Source organism: Pelobates fuscus, chromosome 1 (genome assembly GCF_036172605.1).
Source record: "Pelobates fuscus isolate aPelFus1 chromosome 1, aPelFus1.pri, whole genome shotgun sequence".
NCBI classification, from domain to species: Eukaryota; Metazoa; Chordata; class Amphibia; order Anura; family Pelobatidae; genus Pelobates; species Pelobates fuscus.
Window position 1 is genome coordinate 341308394 of NC_086317.1, and position 20627 is coordinate 341329020.

Below are 20627 nucleotides of genomic sequence, written 5' to 3' on the forward strand. Positions count from 1 at the left end.
GGTTGATTTGGAAGTTCAGAGGTTCGGTAAACAGCTTGAAAACACAGGGAGCTGAGACGGCACTTAGAAACAAGTTGACTGAGCAATTTCGGAGTGCCTGCGGCTTCCTTTTAACATGGGAGCGTGTGACGTCAGACGTATGGGCGGGGCCAAATCAGTAAAATCCCGGAAGTGACTGCAGGTGAGATCGCCTATAGGTAATCATGACACCTTTTTTCAATTTCCTTGAAAAATGTATAATTGCATACTGCAATACTTTGGTATTTTGGTATCTTGTCTACTAGACTAATATGGCTAATCCAATCTACACTGTATATATATGTATATATATATATATATATATATATATATATATATATATAAAAGGAAAAATCCCCTGCACTCACGCTTTAACTCCTTCACTGCCGGGTGCATAAGCCTGAGCTCCAAAAACACAAATCCAATATAGAATGGCTGCTCACCGGGTGTCCGTGCTTGTGCGCATCTGCTTACGTGCTCCGCCCCCGTCATGCACGTGATACGTGCTGACATTGTGACCGGCGTCAGAGTCCGGTTGCCAGGAAACCAACAACAATCCCCCTCCGTGTCAGTGAAGGGACCGCATAAGATAGTGGAAAGTGAGGAAGTGAAGGGATACCCAATGAATCCTCAATGAATCCACTAGTATACGGAAATCTTCAATGGACCTTATGCAATATAATGCATATGATAGAGTATATAAAAAGACCATGTGTAAATAGGGAAATATAAAGAAGTCTGGCCAATTGCAAAATAGACGGTCTGAGTGACCAGATTTTAAAGTGCAATAATGTTGAATACGTTCAAATAGAGGTAGTGAACCTTATTGATATGAGAGGGTATTAAAATACCTCAGTTAGGATAATGCAATATAAAGTGCTACAGTGGAATAAAGTGATACAGTGCAAAATATAAAGAGCAACGCACAAGGGTGTATACGATGTCTAGGCTGTGTGACTTGTGGCCATATGATTCCATCTGGAAAGTTCAATCACCAACATACTAACAAAACATATGAGATAAGACACACAATTGCTTGTAGAAATCCCTTTGTAGTTTACAAATTAATGTGCCCCTGTGGCCTATATTACGTGGGGAAAACAGAGACACCCCTATGCGAGCGGATTAGGGGCCACACGCTAACATTAGATTGGCGTATAGAGACGGGCAATCAGACAAGCCAGTGGCCAAGCATTTTTTGGAGAAAGAACACCCGCTAGCATCCCTTAAATTTGTGGGTATAGACCACATTCCCCCTCTAGGAGGGGTGGTAATAGGGGTAAAATGTTGCTCCAGAAGGAGGTATTCTGGATACATCAGTTAAACACGGTGACTCCTAGAGGGTTTAATGAGACCCTCACTTATCATTCTTTTGTATAGCCAGCTTGTTACTACTGTTTTTATAGTATGACATGGGAATATCCCCTAGGGAAATAGATATAGATTTTCTATGTAAGAATTATATGTACAATAGAGAACATGTTTTTATGTTTATGTTTGATTTTTTTTGTATATATGTGGATGATCCCGTATGATTTTTTGTGACATTGATGATTTTGCACTAAGGCACTGCACTTTATATTTTGCACTGTAGCACTTTATTCCACTGTAGCACTTTATATTGCATTATCCTAACTGAGGTATTTTAATACCCTCTCATATCAATAAGGGTCACTACCTCTATTTGCACGTATTCAACATTATTGCACTCTAAAATCTGGTCACTCAGACCGTCTATTTTGCAATTGGCCAGACTTCTTTATATTTCCCTATTTACACATGCTCTTTTTATACACTCTATCATATTGCATAAGGTCCATTGAAGATTTCAGTATATCTTATGCGGTCCCTTCACTAACACGGAGAGGGATTGTTGTTGGTAACCTGGCAACCGGACTCTGATGCCGGTCACATCAGCACATATCACGTGCACGACAGGGGGCGGAGCACGTAAGCAGATGCGTGCGCGAACACCCGGAAGTTCACTCGGCAGCAGTGGAGGAGGGTGCACTACACCTGGGTGAGTTATTCTAATTATACCTGTAGCTATATATTGTTTTTGTATGCATACATGTTTTGTTGTCCTGTTATTGACCCTGAGGAAAGTCCAGAGCGGGGACTGAAATGTTGGTCGTTTTTTAAACTTTACCAAATAAAGAATCTACATTTTAAAAGACCGGTGAGCAAGCATTCTATTATGGATCTAATATATATTTATCTATAGACACACACACACACACAAATAAATACACACACAGTGATCAACCACATAATTAAAATCACCTCCCTATTATTGTGTAGGTCCCCCTCGTGCTTCCAAAACAGCTCTGATGCATGATGGACTCCACAAGACCTCTTAACGTGTCCTGTGGTATCTAGCACCAAGACAAATTGCAAGGTGAGGCCTCCATGGATTCGATTTCTTGTTACAACACATCTTGCAGATGCTCAAGTGGATTGAGATCTGGGGAATTTGGAGGCCAAGGAAACATCTTGAACTCTTTGTCATGTTTCTCAAACCATTCCTGAAATTTTTTTACAAAGTGGCAGCGTGCATTACCCTGCTGAAAAAAATACACTGCCATCAAGGAACACCATTGTTATGAAGTGGGGTATGTGGTCTGCAAAAATCTCTAGGGAGATGGTATGTGTCAAAGGTGCATCCACATGAATGCCAGGACCCAGGGTCCTAGCAGCCTAGAGCATAACACTGCCTCTGCAGGCCTGCCTTCTTAACATGGTGCATCACGCTGTCATCTCTTTCTAAGGTAAACAACACACACGCACCCAGCCATCCACCTAGAGGAAAACAATATTCATTAGAGCATTCTTCCTTTGCTCCATGGTCCAGTTCTGACATTCATGTCCCCATTGAATGCACTTTTAGCGGTGGACAGGGGTCATCATGGCAACTCTCACCGGTCTGCGGCTACACAGTCTCAAACGCAAAAAACTGTGATGCACTGCGTGTGTGTTTTGACACCTTTGTATTGTGACCAGTCTTAAGTTTTTCAGCTACTTAAGTTACAAATGACTGGAACAGATGGGCTAGAATTCACTTCCCATGTGCATCAATGAGCCTTGATGCCAGTTCACCCATATCAAAGTCACTCAGATCTTGTTGCTTGCCCATTTTACCTGGTCCCAACACATGAAATACAGGAATTGACTGTTCACTTGCTGCCTAATATGTCCCACCCTTTGGCAAGTGCCATTGTAACAATATAATACATTTTATTCCCTTCCTCTGTCAGTGGTTTTAATATTGTGTCTGAACAGTGTTAACAAATATAAATACACACACACCCCACAAAACAAAGGGGTTACACTCCTCAAAGAGGGTAAAAAATATGAAATAAATTGGACACAAGTCATGTAGCAGAAAAACATATTTCATCAAATACCTTTCTGTACAACCTTTATTGCTGTACCATAAACCTTAAATCTCGATCATGTAGTTTTATATTAATGCATATGGCTTAGATAAAATGTTTAGACTTGTACAAAAACTCCTCACTTTTTACTTTAAAACTAGAAAAACAAAATCAATAACAGAATAAAATACATACACTCATACTCACATATATATCTCAATGCATACAATGACATTTAATTTAATTGGTTTGGTAACACAGTTCATACTCAAGGCCCAAAAATGTTACCTGGTCCAGAACTATGAAATGTAATTGGATTTTGAAATGTAGGTCTGTTCTCTTGAACTATTTTTGTTTAACTGCTCCCTGTGTAGATGTGACATGAAAATTAATTTGGTGGTTACAAGGAAAAATTTAGCCTTTATGCTACATGCTTTCACAAACACCCAATGATATTTTTTTCAATTGAGAATAAGTGTACTTGGCTTATTTTGGGAGAGCACAATCCCGGCTTAAATTTCTTCAAACAGAATGCTTTTCAGCACCACGTTGCTATCCTAACACCAGATATTTCCTCTGACATTTGAAAAAGCACAAATGTCTCAAGCGCTGAGGAGCACATTAGTGGTCTTTGTCTATCTGCAGTGCAATTCCATGACTGTTAAGACATCCCTGCTCATGGTATCAAGAGTAATAGCGACTTCTGTGCCCTGATGCCACAGTTAGGGGAAGAGTCACAGATGAAAGAGAGGATACCTCCCAATACAGACTATGTGACAAGAAAAGTCTATAAAGGATAACCATAGAGAGTGACTGAGACAGGACAACGCCAACAGTGATCACCTGTGGAAAGGAAAAAGGAGAAGTTATTGCAATGTTGAAAATCATTTAGTATAACAAAAAAATATTTTTTCAAATAATTTGTTAGATTGAATGTGAAGAAAAAACAACAACTCACAAATACGATACACAAGCCCTTGAAATCTTATGATTTTTTTGTAGCAGATAGGATTTTATGTTAAAAGGAGACTTTAAAGATGCTCTGATTTAAAACCGTTAAAAAATAATGCAAAGCTCTTCAGGACATTTATCAAAATGAAAAAAGTACGGTATACATTTTCTTAGACAAATACCATCTTGCCTACATTTTAGTTAATGGATGTTGGAAAATCTATTTTAATACACAAAATACAATAACAGTCATTGTATATGCATTACTAAACAATCGTGTTTAGTTTTTTCCACTTGTAGTAGTTCATACTGTTGATGGAACCCTCTGTTACTTTCAGGATGTCACTTTATCCATTTGGGGACAAAAAAAGGGGGACACTTGGTAATGTTTTGCACATCAGGACACTGTTAAATAGTGTGAGCCAGATGGTTTTGTCCTTTTCAGAACAAGGCCACTCAGACTTTAGTGAATAACCCTGTAAATCTCCCTCAGAAAGTTTGAGAAGTTAAATATGATATATATTCAGCATATACATTCAGAGTGGAAACAAAAAACATATGCTACGTAACATAATAAGCACTTTTTGATTTCAATTTTGATGTGTTGTAACACATATCTCCTCACTATGCAAAGTTGTAATCTTCACAGCCATTTCTGGCATACTGTATGGAACAATGGCAGCAGCTTGACATGGACTGGTGGAGGAAATAAAACCGACTCATCTTCTAAATTAAATGGCTATGTCTATAACATATTTGCATTTTATATGTTAACCACTTAAGGATCACATGACGATCTATGCCATCATGCAGTGCAGGGCTTTAACATCCATTGGCACCATAGACAGTCATGCAGTGCAGGTACCAGCAGGGGTTAAATCCCTGCTTGTACTAAGAAACCCCAAGTATGTTTCAACACCTTAAGGCACATTTGCATTAAAAGATTGCTAGGTCTGGTTAATTTGATACCTTGATATGTAATTGAAGTTGTACGCCAATTACGTACAATTGTTGGGCTTTGCCAGCTGACCATCACCGATCTCTGTGTGCTGGAGAATTCGCTCTCACGCTGCAATCACACAGTTCTCACAGAGCCCTCTGTACTGTGTGAGATAGAAAATGCCTCTGTTGATGTCAGTACAGACATCAGCAGAGGGAATCCCTCAGAGGTAGGTTAGAGGTTGAATTATGGGTGGAATTAAGGGTTGGATTACAGGAATTGGTATACATGTGGGGTTTCATTGCACTTGAGATCAGTAGAAGAACACAAATATAGGATGTTCGCAGTAGTGAGACTTGCGTGGTCTGTGAAGTTCCCCAAAACAAAAAGTGTGTGAAAATACTCATTTGACCTAGGCTTGTGATCAAATGGTTAAATGAAAAGTGTCAAAAAGCTCTAAGTTACACAGCCTGGAGGATGTCATTTTTACAAATATATACTTCTGAGTAGTGGTTATGGATTTTGTGACAAATATAAACATTGTAATCTCAGCCCGCCAAATTTAGCTAATATTAGTCCATCACTACTATAAATACAGTAATCTCAGCCTCACAAATTTTACAAAGGTTTAACTTTAAAACCATAAATGTATTTCAATCCTAATTATATATACTGGGCATTTTAACAAATCGGGACTAATTAGTAAATCAATTTTGATTTAGTTTTCTTTAGCTGCATTTGGTATGCAAACCTTGACTACATGTAAAACTGGAAAAAAAAATGTTTTATTTTATTTATTTCCCTATTTTAAAATATTTTAATATTGCACTATGTATACATGCAGGGTATCAAAACAAAGCCTTATTTTTTTCATCATAGATTCTCTAATTATTTTTTTATTAGTCTACAATCACAGAGAACTAAAGTAATAATTGTTACTATGAGTACTCAAACTGCTGAATCTATAACGAATTGTAGTAAGATAGGGTTTATTTATACAGCCAAGTATATAAGTAATTGTTTAATGCTATGGTTTATTTTAAAGATGCAACTTAAGACATTTATTTATTTTGATTGTAATTTAATGCATACCTTTTCTCTTTGATACTCTTTGAACAAGTAAGAAATGACTACAAAGCATGGGTGGCACAAAAACCACAAGAAGCAACCCTGGAAAAAAACAAAATGCATGCTGATTAATGTCTACTGACACTTGAGTCAAAGAAATCCAGTACAAAATAACACAAACAGCGCAAAACAGAAAACCTATCACTTTTAGGTTACCATTAATATTTTACAATGAAAATTTACACAAAAGATATAATAGTTTATGCTTTTAGCTGAAATTTGATTGTACACTAAATATATTTAGATGAAAAAGTGTAAAAAGAGTTTACACTATGCTAGAAAAATTACCAACAAATGTCTGGGGACTTTGCAAAGTCCCCCCCCCCCGCCCCCTGGACTATGACATCGCCACTGGTGGTCGGGTGGCTGGGGCAAGGGAATTTACTTGCCGCCATCTTCTTCAGCTGGTCCTCTTCTGCTTCTGGCACAAGAGTACAGCATAAATGTCTATGGATTCTCCCATGAGACCCTCCATAGTAATAGCTAATATCCCTCCAGCAGTCACTGGTGACACTTCTAGACAGCTTTCTGCAGGAAGGCAAGCTTTCATCCCGGTTGGTCATACATCCTGGTGGTCCAGCAGATGTTAACTCTGTTTGGCTGTATAGAAGGGATTCTGGATCCCTAATGATCTAATAAGGGAGCATGTGGTTTTGCACCTATGGCGGGTGCACACCTCTGCAATCACTCCCTTGCAGTCCCAGCAGGAGTGTAGCTGCACTATTCCCTGGTACTGAGTTCTAGGCAGAGGGGATGATATTTGCTTTTCCAGTGACCAGCTCCAGTAATTAGAGGGGGGTGAGGGTCTACCTAGGTCTTGGTCATTGCCTGCTCCATGTACTCAGCCAACACCTATTAAACCTCGCTTGAGGGAGATTCCTCTATGGAGACCAGCATCCTGGGGGAGATATAGTCACTAACTGGCTCCAGGGGTCCGTATCATCACAGATATCAAGCAACTTAAATGGAACAGAACCTCTGGATTAACATTTAATGGACATTTATCCCTTTGTCAGAGGCTCAGTTTATAGTCATCTATTGTTCTGCATGCTTTTAGATATAAAATACTGATAAAATAAGTTTAATCTAAAACATGACACATCATCTCCTAAAATACTGTTATGCAAAACCTCAAAGATTAAGTAATGAATAATAAAAATTATTATTATTATTATTTTTTTTTTATTCTTTCTTTATAAATAGGCATTCAGGTAGAGAGGTATACAACACAGCAGCCTTCAAGTTCTCAGTACATTCGAGAGATATACAATGCATTATAAAAGTTGTTGTTTTTTATTTCTTTATAATGAAACTCGTAGAATATTTAAAAATACTCTCTCACACTCACACACAATGCAAGCAAACAAAGCCATGAGAGCAGTGCAAAGCACAATTAAGGCATAAGATACATACTTTTGAAAAGGTGATATAGAACTGCCTCTTCATAGTGCTCCGCTCCAAGCGGATTATCTGATACAGCCCAAAAGCCAAAGACATTGCAAGGCAAATTTTCAAAGCAATCAGAAGGGTTCCTGCCAAGCTCAGATGGGCATGGAAACTGTGATGTTCATTCTCCTCAAACTGCTCCCAGACTAACAAGATAACCTGCAAACACAGTAATGCAAGTCTTCAGTAAGTCAAATAAATCTAAATCTATAATAATGTCAAAAGTTCTACAAAGAGAACACCATATTGGACTTGTGAATATTTTAGACAAACATTACAACCTTTATAAAAACACATAAGATGAAATAAAAGAACAAAACAAAACAAGGATCCAGTCACCCAGTTATATGTTTATGTATACCTCTTTAGGTCACTAAATTAGGCCTTGATTTAATACGTTTTCAAAATGATTCAATACTGTTAGAAAAACTTTCAAAATTATTTATCTACAAAAATCACAAATAGAAGTAGTTAGATTGCAGGGGCATGATCTATACACTCAAACAGCTTCATTAAAGGGACACTCCAGGCACCCAGACCACTTCTGCCTATTGGAGTGGTCTGGGTGCCAAACTCCCATCACCCATAAAACTGCAAGTGTAATTATTGCAGTTTTTATCAACTGTAATAATTACCTTGCAGGGTTAAGTCCTCCTCTAGTGGCTGTCTACTAGACAGCCACTAGAGGGACTTCTGGGTTCTTAAAACACGAAAAGTGTTTTAAACAACGCTGGACGTCCTCACGCTTTGCATGAGGACCTCCAGCGGCGCCGGAATCCCCATAGGAAAGCATTGAATAATGCTTTCCTATGGGGAGGTGTAATGTGTGCATGCGCATTAGGTCTCCTCCTCCGCGTTTTGGTGACTATGGTGTCTATTCAAGGCAAGTTTAACCCCTTAAAGACCAAATTCCTGGAATAAAAGGGAATCATGACATGTCACACATGTCATGTGTCCTTAAGGGGTTAAGCTTGACAAAGGAAGTGGAGTTTGCCTTAAAGGGATAATATAGGCACCCAGACCACTTCAGCTAATTGAATTGGTCTGGGTACCACTTCAGCTAATTGAATTGGTCTGGGTACCACTTCAGCTAATTGAATTGGTCTGGGTACCACTTCAGCTAATTGAAGTGGTCTGGGTACAGTGTTCCTATTGCCCAGAGAAACTGCAATGTTTACAATTGCAGCACTAAGTAAGCCTCTAGTGGCTGTCTCCTAGACAGCCACTGGAGGTACTTCCTGCACCCAAATGGACCTTTGGTCCAGTATCTGACGCTGTACATCCTCACGCTCTGCATGAGGACATCCAGCGTCAGATTTTTCCCCATAGGAAAGCATTGATTTAATGCTTCCCTATGAGGAGGTCGGTATTTGCTGCGCATGCACATTAGCGCCCGCTCATCATGGGACAGAAGAGGAGGCAGAGCTGCGACCCAGCGGCAAGTGACATTGGTGCTCGGATCAGGTAAGAAAATAAAGGGTTTTAACCCTTTACTTACTGCAGTGGGAGGGGGGAGGCACAGCGAGCTATAGTGCCAGGAATACAGCTCTTTATTCCTGGCACTTATAGTATCTATTTAAGCACCACCCTTTTATCAAAATTGTCAAGAGTAGCAAAAATACATAAGACAAAGTAGTCTCTACTTTGTCTTATGTTTTAAAAAGAAATAGATCAGAAGTGGAGAACATATTCTAAAAGAAGAAGAAGCAATAGGAGAAAATTTGATGTGGCAGAGCCACTTTAAATTGAGACCTTAATAAGCACCACTATACTTACAGCATTCCGTTACATTTATTCAAGATTGTCTGCACTGCAATGCTAAGTACATTTACCACCAGTCAGACTTGGGGTGACAGAACTGTGCCCTTACCTCAAGTGGATTTAAGACAAAATATTACATGTTTAAGATGATATTGTTTCAATGTCAGGTACTCCCTTTTATTTTGTAAATAGCAATCACTAGGAAAAAAAGGAACTGGAGTAAGAATGTAATCACTGATATTTGTATAATGGTTGGAATTACCCTTTGTACATCTTAAGGTTTTCTACACAGCTTCTTAATATTGGCAGCTTGTGTAGTATAAATGTTTGCCGAGACATATTTGTTTTTTAATTATAATCTGGATAAGCTGCATTTTATGAATAAGGTTACCAAGACAACAGAAGGAATGCATTATTGTAACACTAGAAAGACAGCCATCATTACCATATGAAAGAAAGACAAAATCGAAAGACTGAAATTGCATTACATTATAGAATATCACAACATAATAAAGCAACAGGGCTTGAAACATATCACCACATTTTCATTCAGAGTTACACATACTGGTTCTTTGTAATGTTGGAATTGTCAGCTGTCAGTAAAGCAAGTTCTAACATTGATAAAAAGTGAATATATGCTGTTGCATCAACTGCCAAAACGTCTTAAATAAAAAACAAAACCAGACCCACCATTATTACATCCGGTGTTTTTCAACCATATTCTTCCCATTTTCCTCCATATTTCTACAATTTTCTCATTTCAGTTTTAGCTTGTCTGTATGAATAACATCTTAATATTCCTTTTTCTTCTGCTCTATTCTGATGCGAAGTAAACAGGACCCCTTATTGAAGCCTTAGTGACAGACTGTGATGCAATGTAATTGATACACTTTATCTCTGAGGTGAAAACAATTACTACTATGTTGACTAGGACTTGCAATGTAACTGGCACATTATTTTTACCCCTCTGATCATTAAGATGATGGCATAAAAGTTTTAACGTTTATGTATTGCCCCTACTTCTCACTTGTGGTCTGGGTACACTGTCCCAGGTCCCTTAACCCTAAACAGGTAAATATTACAGTTTTTAAGAAACTGCAATAATTACCTGCTAGGGTTAACTCCACCTCAAGTGGCTGTACCAGCCAGCCACTAGAGGGACTTCCGTGCAGTTAGGCGACTTTTGGTCACCTGACGCTGGACGTCCTCACGCTATGCATTGGGACATCCAGCGTCACCCAAACCTCCTGGGAAAGCATTGATGCAGCTTAACTGCGTGGGAATCTATAGTGCCAGGAAAATTAGTTTGTTTTCCTGGCACTATAGTTTCCCTTTAACAATCCGGACAAATCCACCTTTCATAAAAGTATGTTCCAACAGTTAGACACATGAGGAATATGTAAGTGATCAAATCACATTCAAGTACTAAAAAGAATGACAAGAAATGTTTCTTTATCTCTTGAAATTTGCATATAGCTAACAAAGTATGAGACCTATATATGCACAGTGAAATATTGCAAGGAAAAGAAGAAAAGTTAACAGTGAAGACTCAATTTACTTGTTTCTTAACATTACATTTATTATGATGTCACACAGTGCACTTTGTTATATCCACAGGGTACATGACATCATGTAAAGTAAATAAATCTAAAAAATGTCAGACCTGTGCAGTGACAGCCACAACAGCAAAGCCAGTGGATGTAGGGGTAGAATCCCATTGGAGGGGCTTTGCCTGAGACTTCTTCATTCTGCTGAGAGTCCAACCCATACACAGGCTTAGCAGCAAGTATAGCATCTGCACCTCTGACGCGATGTCACACACTATGAAAATATGAGAATCGATAGTGAGCAGTTAGGAGTTTCAATTCTTTTTAAGAAGTGTGGACCAGAAGAAGAACCTTGTGTAAAGTTAATTACACATGACAAATATTATCTCTGAGCCAAGTAATGTTTCTGATACACACTATTACGTTGCACAGTTTGTTGAGCTATTTAAAATTTTGTAATTTCTACACAATTTTAATGTTTAATGACAGAATCACGATGCAAACTCAAGACACGATGGAGTCCTGAAACAAGGGTACATTTTAGAGACAAATGATAAATTTACACTATATTGCTGTCCAAATCACTGCAATTTTCACTCCTCATCTGCTCAAAAGAGAAACAACATTACAAAACTTTTCTGAAAGCAATTAGCAAGTGGGCACTGTATATGAACAATATGTAAAATAACACTGTTACCTCTGAGTATTATTAAAATCAATAAATATATATATATATATATATATATATATATATATCTATCTATATCTATCTATCTACACACACACACACTAAATCCATACACATTGTGCCATTATTCCACTGAAATTCCAAAGTAGTTAAAATATATACATACATAGGGATTATTGGCAAGAGGCAGAGTTTTAATTAGCCCCCACAACTTGTCATTTATCACAAGCAATTACTTATCACTTGTGCTTGGTAATGCGAACTAGGACCGATGTGGGATCTTCCAAACTAATGCATAATGGAAGAATATGGCATGAAAGAATACCTCATGAGAGCACAAAGGTGAAGCAGCTGTTTGAGGCATCTGCCAGCAACTCAAGTCCCAAAATGGGGTGCACAAGAGGCAGAGATTTGGGTAAATATATCTTCATTTAACTTCTCTCCACAGGTACAACCATGCAGGCAGACTCATGCGGGTCTTTAACACTTGTAAAAGCACATTGTGAGTACAGACAATTCAACCCAAAGCTCAATTCACGCATGAATTAGGCCTTTAAAACTGTGTTATTATTTATATTACATTTAGCAAATGTGTGGCTTATTTTAAAAGTCGGTACAGTCAGTAAAATGTGTGAATTCACTGCATTTGAAAGCGCTAATTCAGTAAGGTACTATACTCACATTCAGCAAAACCTCCAATGAAAGGTACTCCTTTGCCATCTCTTGCATACCTAAGAAACAGTAACACTGTAAGAATACGATTTTCACTTTAAAAATAGCAGGAAGACTAGTGGAAAGATTTCAATAGATTACCTTGAGAAATGTATATAATTTGCCAAAGCGGACACAGCCTGCAACAACAATGCAATTGACAAAACTTTAAGAACGGTGTGCATCGGACCTCCTTTCTTAATCGTCTGCCAAAGAGCTTGGATATAAATACAAGCAGCCACAAAGTACACCAGCACAAGCAGGAAATAAAATTCATGTAATCCTAGAGACAGAAAAAAAGGAAGTGTTGGAATTTAAACAGAAAACTAATGTAGGCAACAGTAACATAAATGAGAAAACATATGTAGTTCACAATTCTGAAAAGGATAGATCATCTATTAAAATTACATTAAACAGTGAATATTTTATTTTTAATTCCAACCTCCTAATTGCCCCTATTTAGGTCCCTGGTTTGGTCCCAAATTCATCTGACCCTCTTCTTTACACTAATGTCCTTCTTTTCTTTGCGCTTCATATTGTTTTGTTTTTTAATTCTTGTTTTTGGATGCATGAGTGAACACATCAGCTTATTCTGCCACAATAGCAGTGATAAGCTCAGTGATATAACGCTTCACAATTATGGCAGTTGAGAGATGCACCTTTTTTAAGTATATAGGTAATGAGTGGTAGCAGGTAGCGGAAAGCAGGACATATGTCAAGTATTACGGTTCATAAGTGAGTAAGGCAAGCAATATACATTAACCCGAACATAAATATCAGGGGCCCATGAGACATAGCACTGGGCTATTGCGCGGCGGCCATCCGCCCTGTTCGCCACCCACATAGGCCGCAGACCCTGAAACCTCGCATCTCTCCCTGGGGCTGCAAAACCCCCGATCTCGGGGACCGCAGTGTCACCGGCAACCACCCGGACATGAGAGGTGATCTCTTGGCTCTGAATCAGGCTTTGAACTTGTTTTTTTTGCTCCAAATTAGGCCAGTTCATGCAGGAGCCTCTCCAGCCCGCGACCGGTCAGCATGGCGGTCGGGCCCCGCCCCAGCTTCATATTGTTTGTGTCTGACAGAACTCCATAGCAAATCTAATCACATTAATAATAATTTGCAATTTTTATAGCGCTTTTCTCCCTGTGAGACACTTTACAAGTATACAAACATAAAGACATAAAAGTTAGGGGTTTCTGAAGGTCAGCTGAGCGGACTGAATGCCTGATGGAAGAGGTGGGTCTTTAGCTTTTTTTTTTTTTTTTAACAGGCTGTAAGAATAGTGCCTCTCTGATTGCGCACGGTAAATAGTTCCAGAAGGTAGAGGCAGCGTGGCTGAATACCCTGGAAACTGAGTTTGTCTTTATTCTTGGCACTGACAGGAAGGATTTGCTGGCTGACCGAAGAGAACAGGATGAAATGTAGGCTGTCAGGAGCTCTTTCAGGTACAGTGGGCCTTGATTGTTTAAATGAGCACTATAGGATCAGGAACACAACCATGTAATCCTGACCCTATAATGTTAAACCCACCATTTGGGTTGCTTACTCCCCCCTTATAAGCAAATTAAAACTCACCTTATTTCCAGCGCCGTGCGGAGCGTGGAGATGCTGACCGGCAGTGCTGCCTACTGTGCAGCACTGAGCCAGGAAGCACCTCCAGTTGCCATCTGAAGAGTGGCCACTTGGAGGTGTCCCTAGGGGTAATGTAAACACTCCCTTTTCTCTGAAAAGACAGTGTTTGCATTAAAATACCTGAAGGCAATGATTATACTCACCAAAACAACTACATTAAGCTATAGTTGTTCTGGTGACTATAGTGTCCCTTTAAGGCTTTGAAGGTTAGCAGGCCAATTTTAAAATATGCTCGCCTTTTAATTGGAAGCCAATGCAGGGAGTGGAGAACAGGTGTTATGTGGCAGGAGCGAGTTTGATTGGTCAGTAATCTAGCTGCTGGATTTTGTACAGTCTGAAGGTGATGGAGTTATTTTTCTGGGAGGCCCAAGTAAAGTACATGGCAGTAATCTAGCTAAGAGGATACAAATGCATGGATTAATGTTGGCATATCATCCGGTGGAATTAAATGTTGTACCCTGGCTATGTTTTTCAGATGAAAGTAGGCAGGGGTGATCCTGTATGTGAAGGATAGCATAAAATCTAGCCTAATAAAAGTTAGTGAGGCACACATAGAGTCTGTTAGGGGTACGTTAGAATTTGGAGATCACACAGTAACTCGTGCAGGTGTGATTTACAGCCCCCCTGGACAAATAGAAGAGTGAGATAATCTACTAGTTGAAGAAATAGCTAAAATGACAATGAAGGGGGAAGTTATCATCATGGGTGATTTTATCTTCCTGATGTGATTTGGAAAACCAAAATAGCTGCTTGTGCCAGGAGCACACATATTCTAAGCTCCCTACTGGGATTGTCTCTAAAACAAGTCGTTGAGGAACCAACTCGTAAGGAGGCCATACTAGATTTAGTGTTAACAAATGGAGATTTAGTATCAGATATTACTGTACTTGAAAGTTTAGGATCCAGTGATCATCATTCAGTGTGGTTTAATATAAGAACAGTGACTGAGTCACACCACACAAAAATAAAAGTTTTAGACTTTAGAAAAAAAGACTTTTCTAAAATTAGAATATGTGTAAAGGAGTCTGTCAGACTGGAGCAGTTTAAATGGAGTCCAGGAGAAATGGGATTATTTAAAAGTTGCACTGCTGAAGGCAACAGAAAATTGCATTAGGCTTGTCAGTAAAAGCAAAAAATTTAAGAAACCACTGTGGTACTCCACAGATGTGGCCAAAATAGTGAAAAACAGAAAGTTAGCGCTTAGTAATTATAAAAAAAAAAAAAAACAGAGTGAGGAAGACAAACAGATCTAAAAGATTAAGCAGAAAGAGGCTAAGCAAGTTATAAGAGCCTCCAAAGCACACACAGAAGAGAAAATAGCACAGTCAGTGAAAAAGGGGGATAAAACATTTTTTAGATACATAAATGAGAAGAGGAAAGTAAAACAAGGATTAGTTAGATGAAAACCAAAAGAAGGAAGGTATGTAGAAGAGGAGAAAGGTCTAGCTGACTGCCTCAATTAATATTTTTGTTCAGTATTTACAGATGAAAATGAAGAAAATGGGGCCTCAGTTAATAAAAAAAGGAGTAATTTGTTACATGTGAGTTTACAGAGGAAAAAGTTCTATTTCAACTGTCAAAAGTAAAGACAAATGAGTCGATGGGGCCTGATGCGATACACCCAAAGTTATTAAAAAAACTTAGTGGTGCACTAGCAAAACCATTAACAGCTTTATTTAACCAATTATTGTTAACAGGAGTAGTCCCAGAAGATTGGAAATTAGCGAATGTTGTACCCGTCCGAGTCACAAGAACGGTAGTAGGGAGGAGTCGGGCAACTATAGGCCAGTAAGCCTTACTTCAGTAGTGGGGAAAGTGATGGAAACCATGTTAAAGGATAGGATTGTTGAACATCTAAAAACACATGGATTTCAAGATCAGAGACAACATGGGTTTACTTCAGGGAGATCATTCCAAACTAATCTTACTGATTTTTTTTATTGGGTAACTAAAATAATAGATCAGGGTGGTGCAGTAGACATTGCTTTCAAGATTTCAGTAAGGCTTTTGACACTGTTCCACATAGAAGGATAATCAAGAAACTGCAATCTTTAAGTTTGGATTCCAATATTGTTGAAAGGGTTAGGCTGTGGCTAAATGACAGGCAACAGAGGGTTGTTGTCAACGGAGTATATTCGAAGAAAGGTCTAGTTACCAGTTGGGTACCTCAGGTATCTGTACTTGGACCCATTCTCTTTAATGTTTTTTATTAGTGATATTGCAGAAGGTCTTGATGGTAAGGTATGTCTTTTTGCTGATGATACTAAGATATGTAACAGGGTTGATGTTCCAGGAGGGATAAGCCAAATGGCAAATGATTTAGGTAAGCTAGAAAAAGCTAGAAAAATGGCCAGAGTTGACATTTAATGTGGATAAGTGCAAGACAATGCACCTTGGACGTAAAAACCCATGGGCAGAGTATAGGATATTTGATACCCTACTAACCTCAACATCTGAGGAAAGGGATTTAGGAGTACAGTAATTATTTCAGATGACTTAAAGGAAGACAATGTTATAGAGCATCTGGAAATGCTTGCAGAATGCTTGGTTGTATAGGGAGAGGTATTAGCAGTAGAAAGAGAGAAGTGCTCATGCCATTGTACAGAACACTGGTGAGATCTCACTTGGAGTATTGCACGCAGTACTGGAGACTGTATCTTCAGAAGGATATTGATACTTTAGAGAGAGTTCAGAGAAGGGCTACTAAGCTGGTTCATGGATTGCAGGATAAACTTACAAGGAAAGGTTAAAGGATCTTAAAATGTATAGCTTGGAGGAAAGACAAGACGGGGGGATATGATAGAAACATTTAAATAAAGGGAATCAACACAGTAAAGGAGGAGACTATATTTAAAAGAAGAAAAACTACCACAACAAGAGGACATAGACTTAAATTAGAGGGGCAAAGCAAAGATTTAAAAATAACATCAGGAAGTATTACTTTACTGAGAGGGTAGTGGATGCATGGAATAGCCCTTCCAGCTGAAGTGGTAGAGGTTAACACGGTGAGGGAGTTTAAGCATGCGTGGGATAGGCATAAGGCTATCCTAGACTTAAGATAAGGCCAGGGACTAATTAAAAGTTTTGAAATATTGGGCAGACTAGATGGGCCGAATGGTTCTTATCTGTCGTCACATTCCATGTTTCTATGACATGTTAATGCTCATCAGCTTTCAGGAACAACCACTTGTGTTTCAAAATCATATCCAGAATGGGACAAGCACATTCTTCCAATCAAGGCCAAACAAGGGGATCCCACAACCAATACATTGCCTCTTAGATAGGGAGATCCCCGACATGAGGATCTGAAACAATGCGGGCAAGCAAGTGGGCATATGTGGGCATGGTACTCAGTGACGGCAGTCCGTCACAATGTAATTAGCAAAACAGAGCGATAAAATGTATTCATTAAATCAAATCAGAGAAATTGTTTCCTTTTAACCTGTAAATAATACAAATTGTACCTGATTCATCAGCTCCAAAGTGATCAAACGGATTTCCTGCAGCATCAGGATTCAATAAAGTGACTTCATATGTGATATCATCTGATTTAGGGTCTTCATAGCTCATAAGACATGTGTATTTGTCTGCATAAATTGCGTACCATGCTTTTGGATACACAATCTGGGGTAAAGTGTAGTTATATTCTGTTTGATTCAAGGGTACTACAACAAAGTAAATGAAATATATATCAGGTAACTGTAACACAAACACCTCTTCACCGCCCACAAAAAACAAACACATTTTCTAATTTGTAACTCTATACAATATTGTATTAAGTGTTTTGCCTGCGGCGTAATTTGAACGTTGATATGCGAGTTATATATTCAGATGCATTCAAAGCTCATACCAGGTTTCATTTCAGAATTTATGCACATCTATGGCTATTGTTCTTGTTCATTTTGCTTCTTTTATTATAGTCTGTCTTTTGTGTTGTAATACTGCTTTATAAAAATAGTCACATAAAAGAGCATTAAAGGAAAACACCAAGCACCATAACTAATACAGCCCATTCAATGCCCTGACATAATCCCAACGTACCATCATTGGATAGAATGGATCAATGGTAAGTGACTGATTTAAGAAGTTTGCAAATGTTTGAGTTGACACTCTGTATGCTAACCAACTGTGTACCGGTTAAGTGCACAGTATAGACTGCTCATATGAAGGTCTTCATGAGGTTTTCACTTGTGCACTTTTTATTTTGATGTTTTACAGATTTTTTTCACACACTGAACATTTTTTTATGAGGTTTTTCAAGCATCAAATAATATAATTTTATAGACATCAATTCAATAGCTGATGGAGGAAAACCATTGTTTTTTTTAGTGGTTATAAAGAGGTGGCATAGTATATGCTTTATAGATTTCAGTTAGGTATTTGGGAATATGTACAGAAAACCCATGCAAGGAACAGGTTGAATGCTTGTTTTGAATATTTAGGAAGCTAATATAAAGATCGGCTTTAACAAGGAGCAGGTTCACCATATATGAAGGTCCGTCCACCTCTAGTTTGCAAGAAAATTTAAAACCATTACCACTTACTTAATACTTGTGCAAGTGACAACTTCTCTGTACAGCTGTATTCCTCCATGCTGCCGTGCATCTTCAGACATTGCTCGTTCTGATAAAGGTAAAGAGTGGCATCTTTCCCAGCAGCAGCAGCAACATTAGTAATTCTAACACAGAGAACAGCCTGGTCTCCTTTAAAATGAAAACAAATCCAATCATAATCTACAGAGGATAAACTGATGCTACCAATTTTCGTATGTACACGTTATAGATTATATATATATATATATACACACACACACACACACACACACACATTATGGACAGGTTTACTTTATTAAATGTACTGTATTTTAACAAAATACTAGTACTGTATTATCTGCACTGTACCCTGCAAGGTAATAAAAATTATTTGCCATAACCTCAACACATGCTAGACATTCAGAAATCCCTCCCACCCCCCAAACATTTGCAGATGTCTGCCTCCCAGTGCAGAGTAGAAAAAAAAAGTTAAATCAGAAGAAAACAAAGCTTAATACAATAACTAAATATTAGGACCACAACACTAGCCTATGACCTCATATCAGGTATTTTAGCCAGGATAATTCCAAGCCCCAGATTCATAAAATTAGCAAAATCGCCAATGCCACAGATACATTTAATAACACTACTGCACCATCCAAAATTCTTTGTTTTCCAAGTATAACATGACCGAAAATATGCAGGTGTAGGATTTTTCCACTCACATTGGGTTCCTCTGAAAATTTAATGACTATTAATTTTTTCATGGTAAATTCACCTGGCTGAATGAATTGACTTGCTATCATAGCAAAACAAACAACTTTAAACAATGCATTAATTATGCACTTATAGTATTTAGGTCACATGAGAGAAGAAAATGACATGTTGGAAAATATGAAACATTCATTTTTAGGTTTTTTTAGATCAGGTAAAATGACCATGCAATATTGGAATGTGTAGAATTGGCAAATACATTGCACATTTTAAGCCACGAAACCTGAACTGTAAAAATATGTCAGTGGGTCAATATTTTCATTTAGGTCACTTTGACCCAACGTTTGCAAATGCCCGTGTAGCGCATGGAGATTTTAACAACGAACAAGGAAGACTAAACCAATTCTCTCACATCAGTATGAGTGCACACCACAATATCAGAGAACTCATGTACCCGTCACTATGACAAAAATGGCACATTGCATTCAGCACCAATTTTATTCTTCTGTCGTACACCTGGAAATGGTTGGAAAATAGTTGTACAATTAGAATAAAATATACATGGTACATTCTCATGGTTATCTCTGAATTAAAACTTATTGACAAAACAATTTTTTTATCACACTTGTTCCTCAGACATTCCCTACTACAATATACAGTGATGTCTAAATGCAATTTGGTATCCAAGGCATTGAAGGTTACTGCTCCCATGATGTTTAAAGGGCTGTTGGGATGGCTGAGGGTCATGTGAAATGCAGTGTATCAGAACAGCTGGAATGGCAGTAAGTGATTTATCATAGTGATAACATGTTATTTTAGTCTTTAATAGGGAAGGCCTGCACTGCTTGGCAATGCTGACTGTGATAGGCCCAGACCATGGTGGGCTCTGCCCTGGGTAATGCTGTTATTCCCTCCATGCCCATACTGTACCCACCATGGAACAGGAAGGTGACAATGTGCTGCCCCCGGCTATGCCAAGCCAGGGCACTGTCAAAGCTCCCATGCACGGTTTTGGCCCCGGCATTATGTAGCAGGGCTAACCCAGCGAGCAGCGCCAGCCCCCCGAGCATCTCTGTCCGCTCTCCTCCTGCAGGGTGACATGTGCAGCGCCAAGCCGCCACATCTGCAGCAGGAAACACAGGGTGGGGGGGGCGGGGCCTGGTCACGTGACACAGAGCCCAT

General features: G+C 38.7%; 1 protein-coding gene across 1 annotated transcript; it reads right to left on the reverse strand.

Moving 5' to 3' along the window:
* Window positions 1-3419: 3419 nt before the first annotated feature.
* On the reverse strand, window positions 3420-20592 carry GPR180 (G protein-coupled receptor 180). Its single transcript, XM_063444679.1, has 9 exons — window positions 20380-20592; window positions 18744-18902; window positions 17664-17864; window positions 12667-12847; window positions 12535-12584; window positions 11282-11439; window positions 7825-8016; window positions 6376-6453; window positions 3420-4235 (listed from the first exon to the last, which is right to left on the reverse strand). Exons 1-9 carry the CDS (start codon window positions 20513-20515, stop codon window positions 4077-4079), a joined length of 1314 nt encoding a protein of 437 aa, XP_063300749.1. The 5' UTR covers window positions 20516-20592; the 3' UTR covers window positions 3420-4076.
* Window positions 20593-20627: the final 35 nt, after the last annotated feature.

Coding starts and splice junctions, on each gene's coding strand:
- GPR180 (XM_063444679.1), bottom strand. CDS start 20,515: ATGCTCGGGGGGCTGGCGCTGCTCGCTGGGTTAGCCCTGCTACATAAT. Junction 18,903..20,379: donor TGTCACCTTCCTGTTCCATG/GTGGGTACAGTA, acceptor TTCATTTTAAAG/GAGACCAGGCTGTTCTCTGT. Junction 12,848..17,663: donor CTTTGGAGCTGATGAATCAG/GTACAATTTGTA, acceptor TTCTGTCTCTAG/GATTACATGAATTTTATTTC.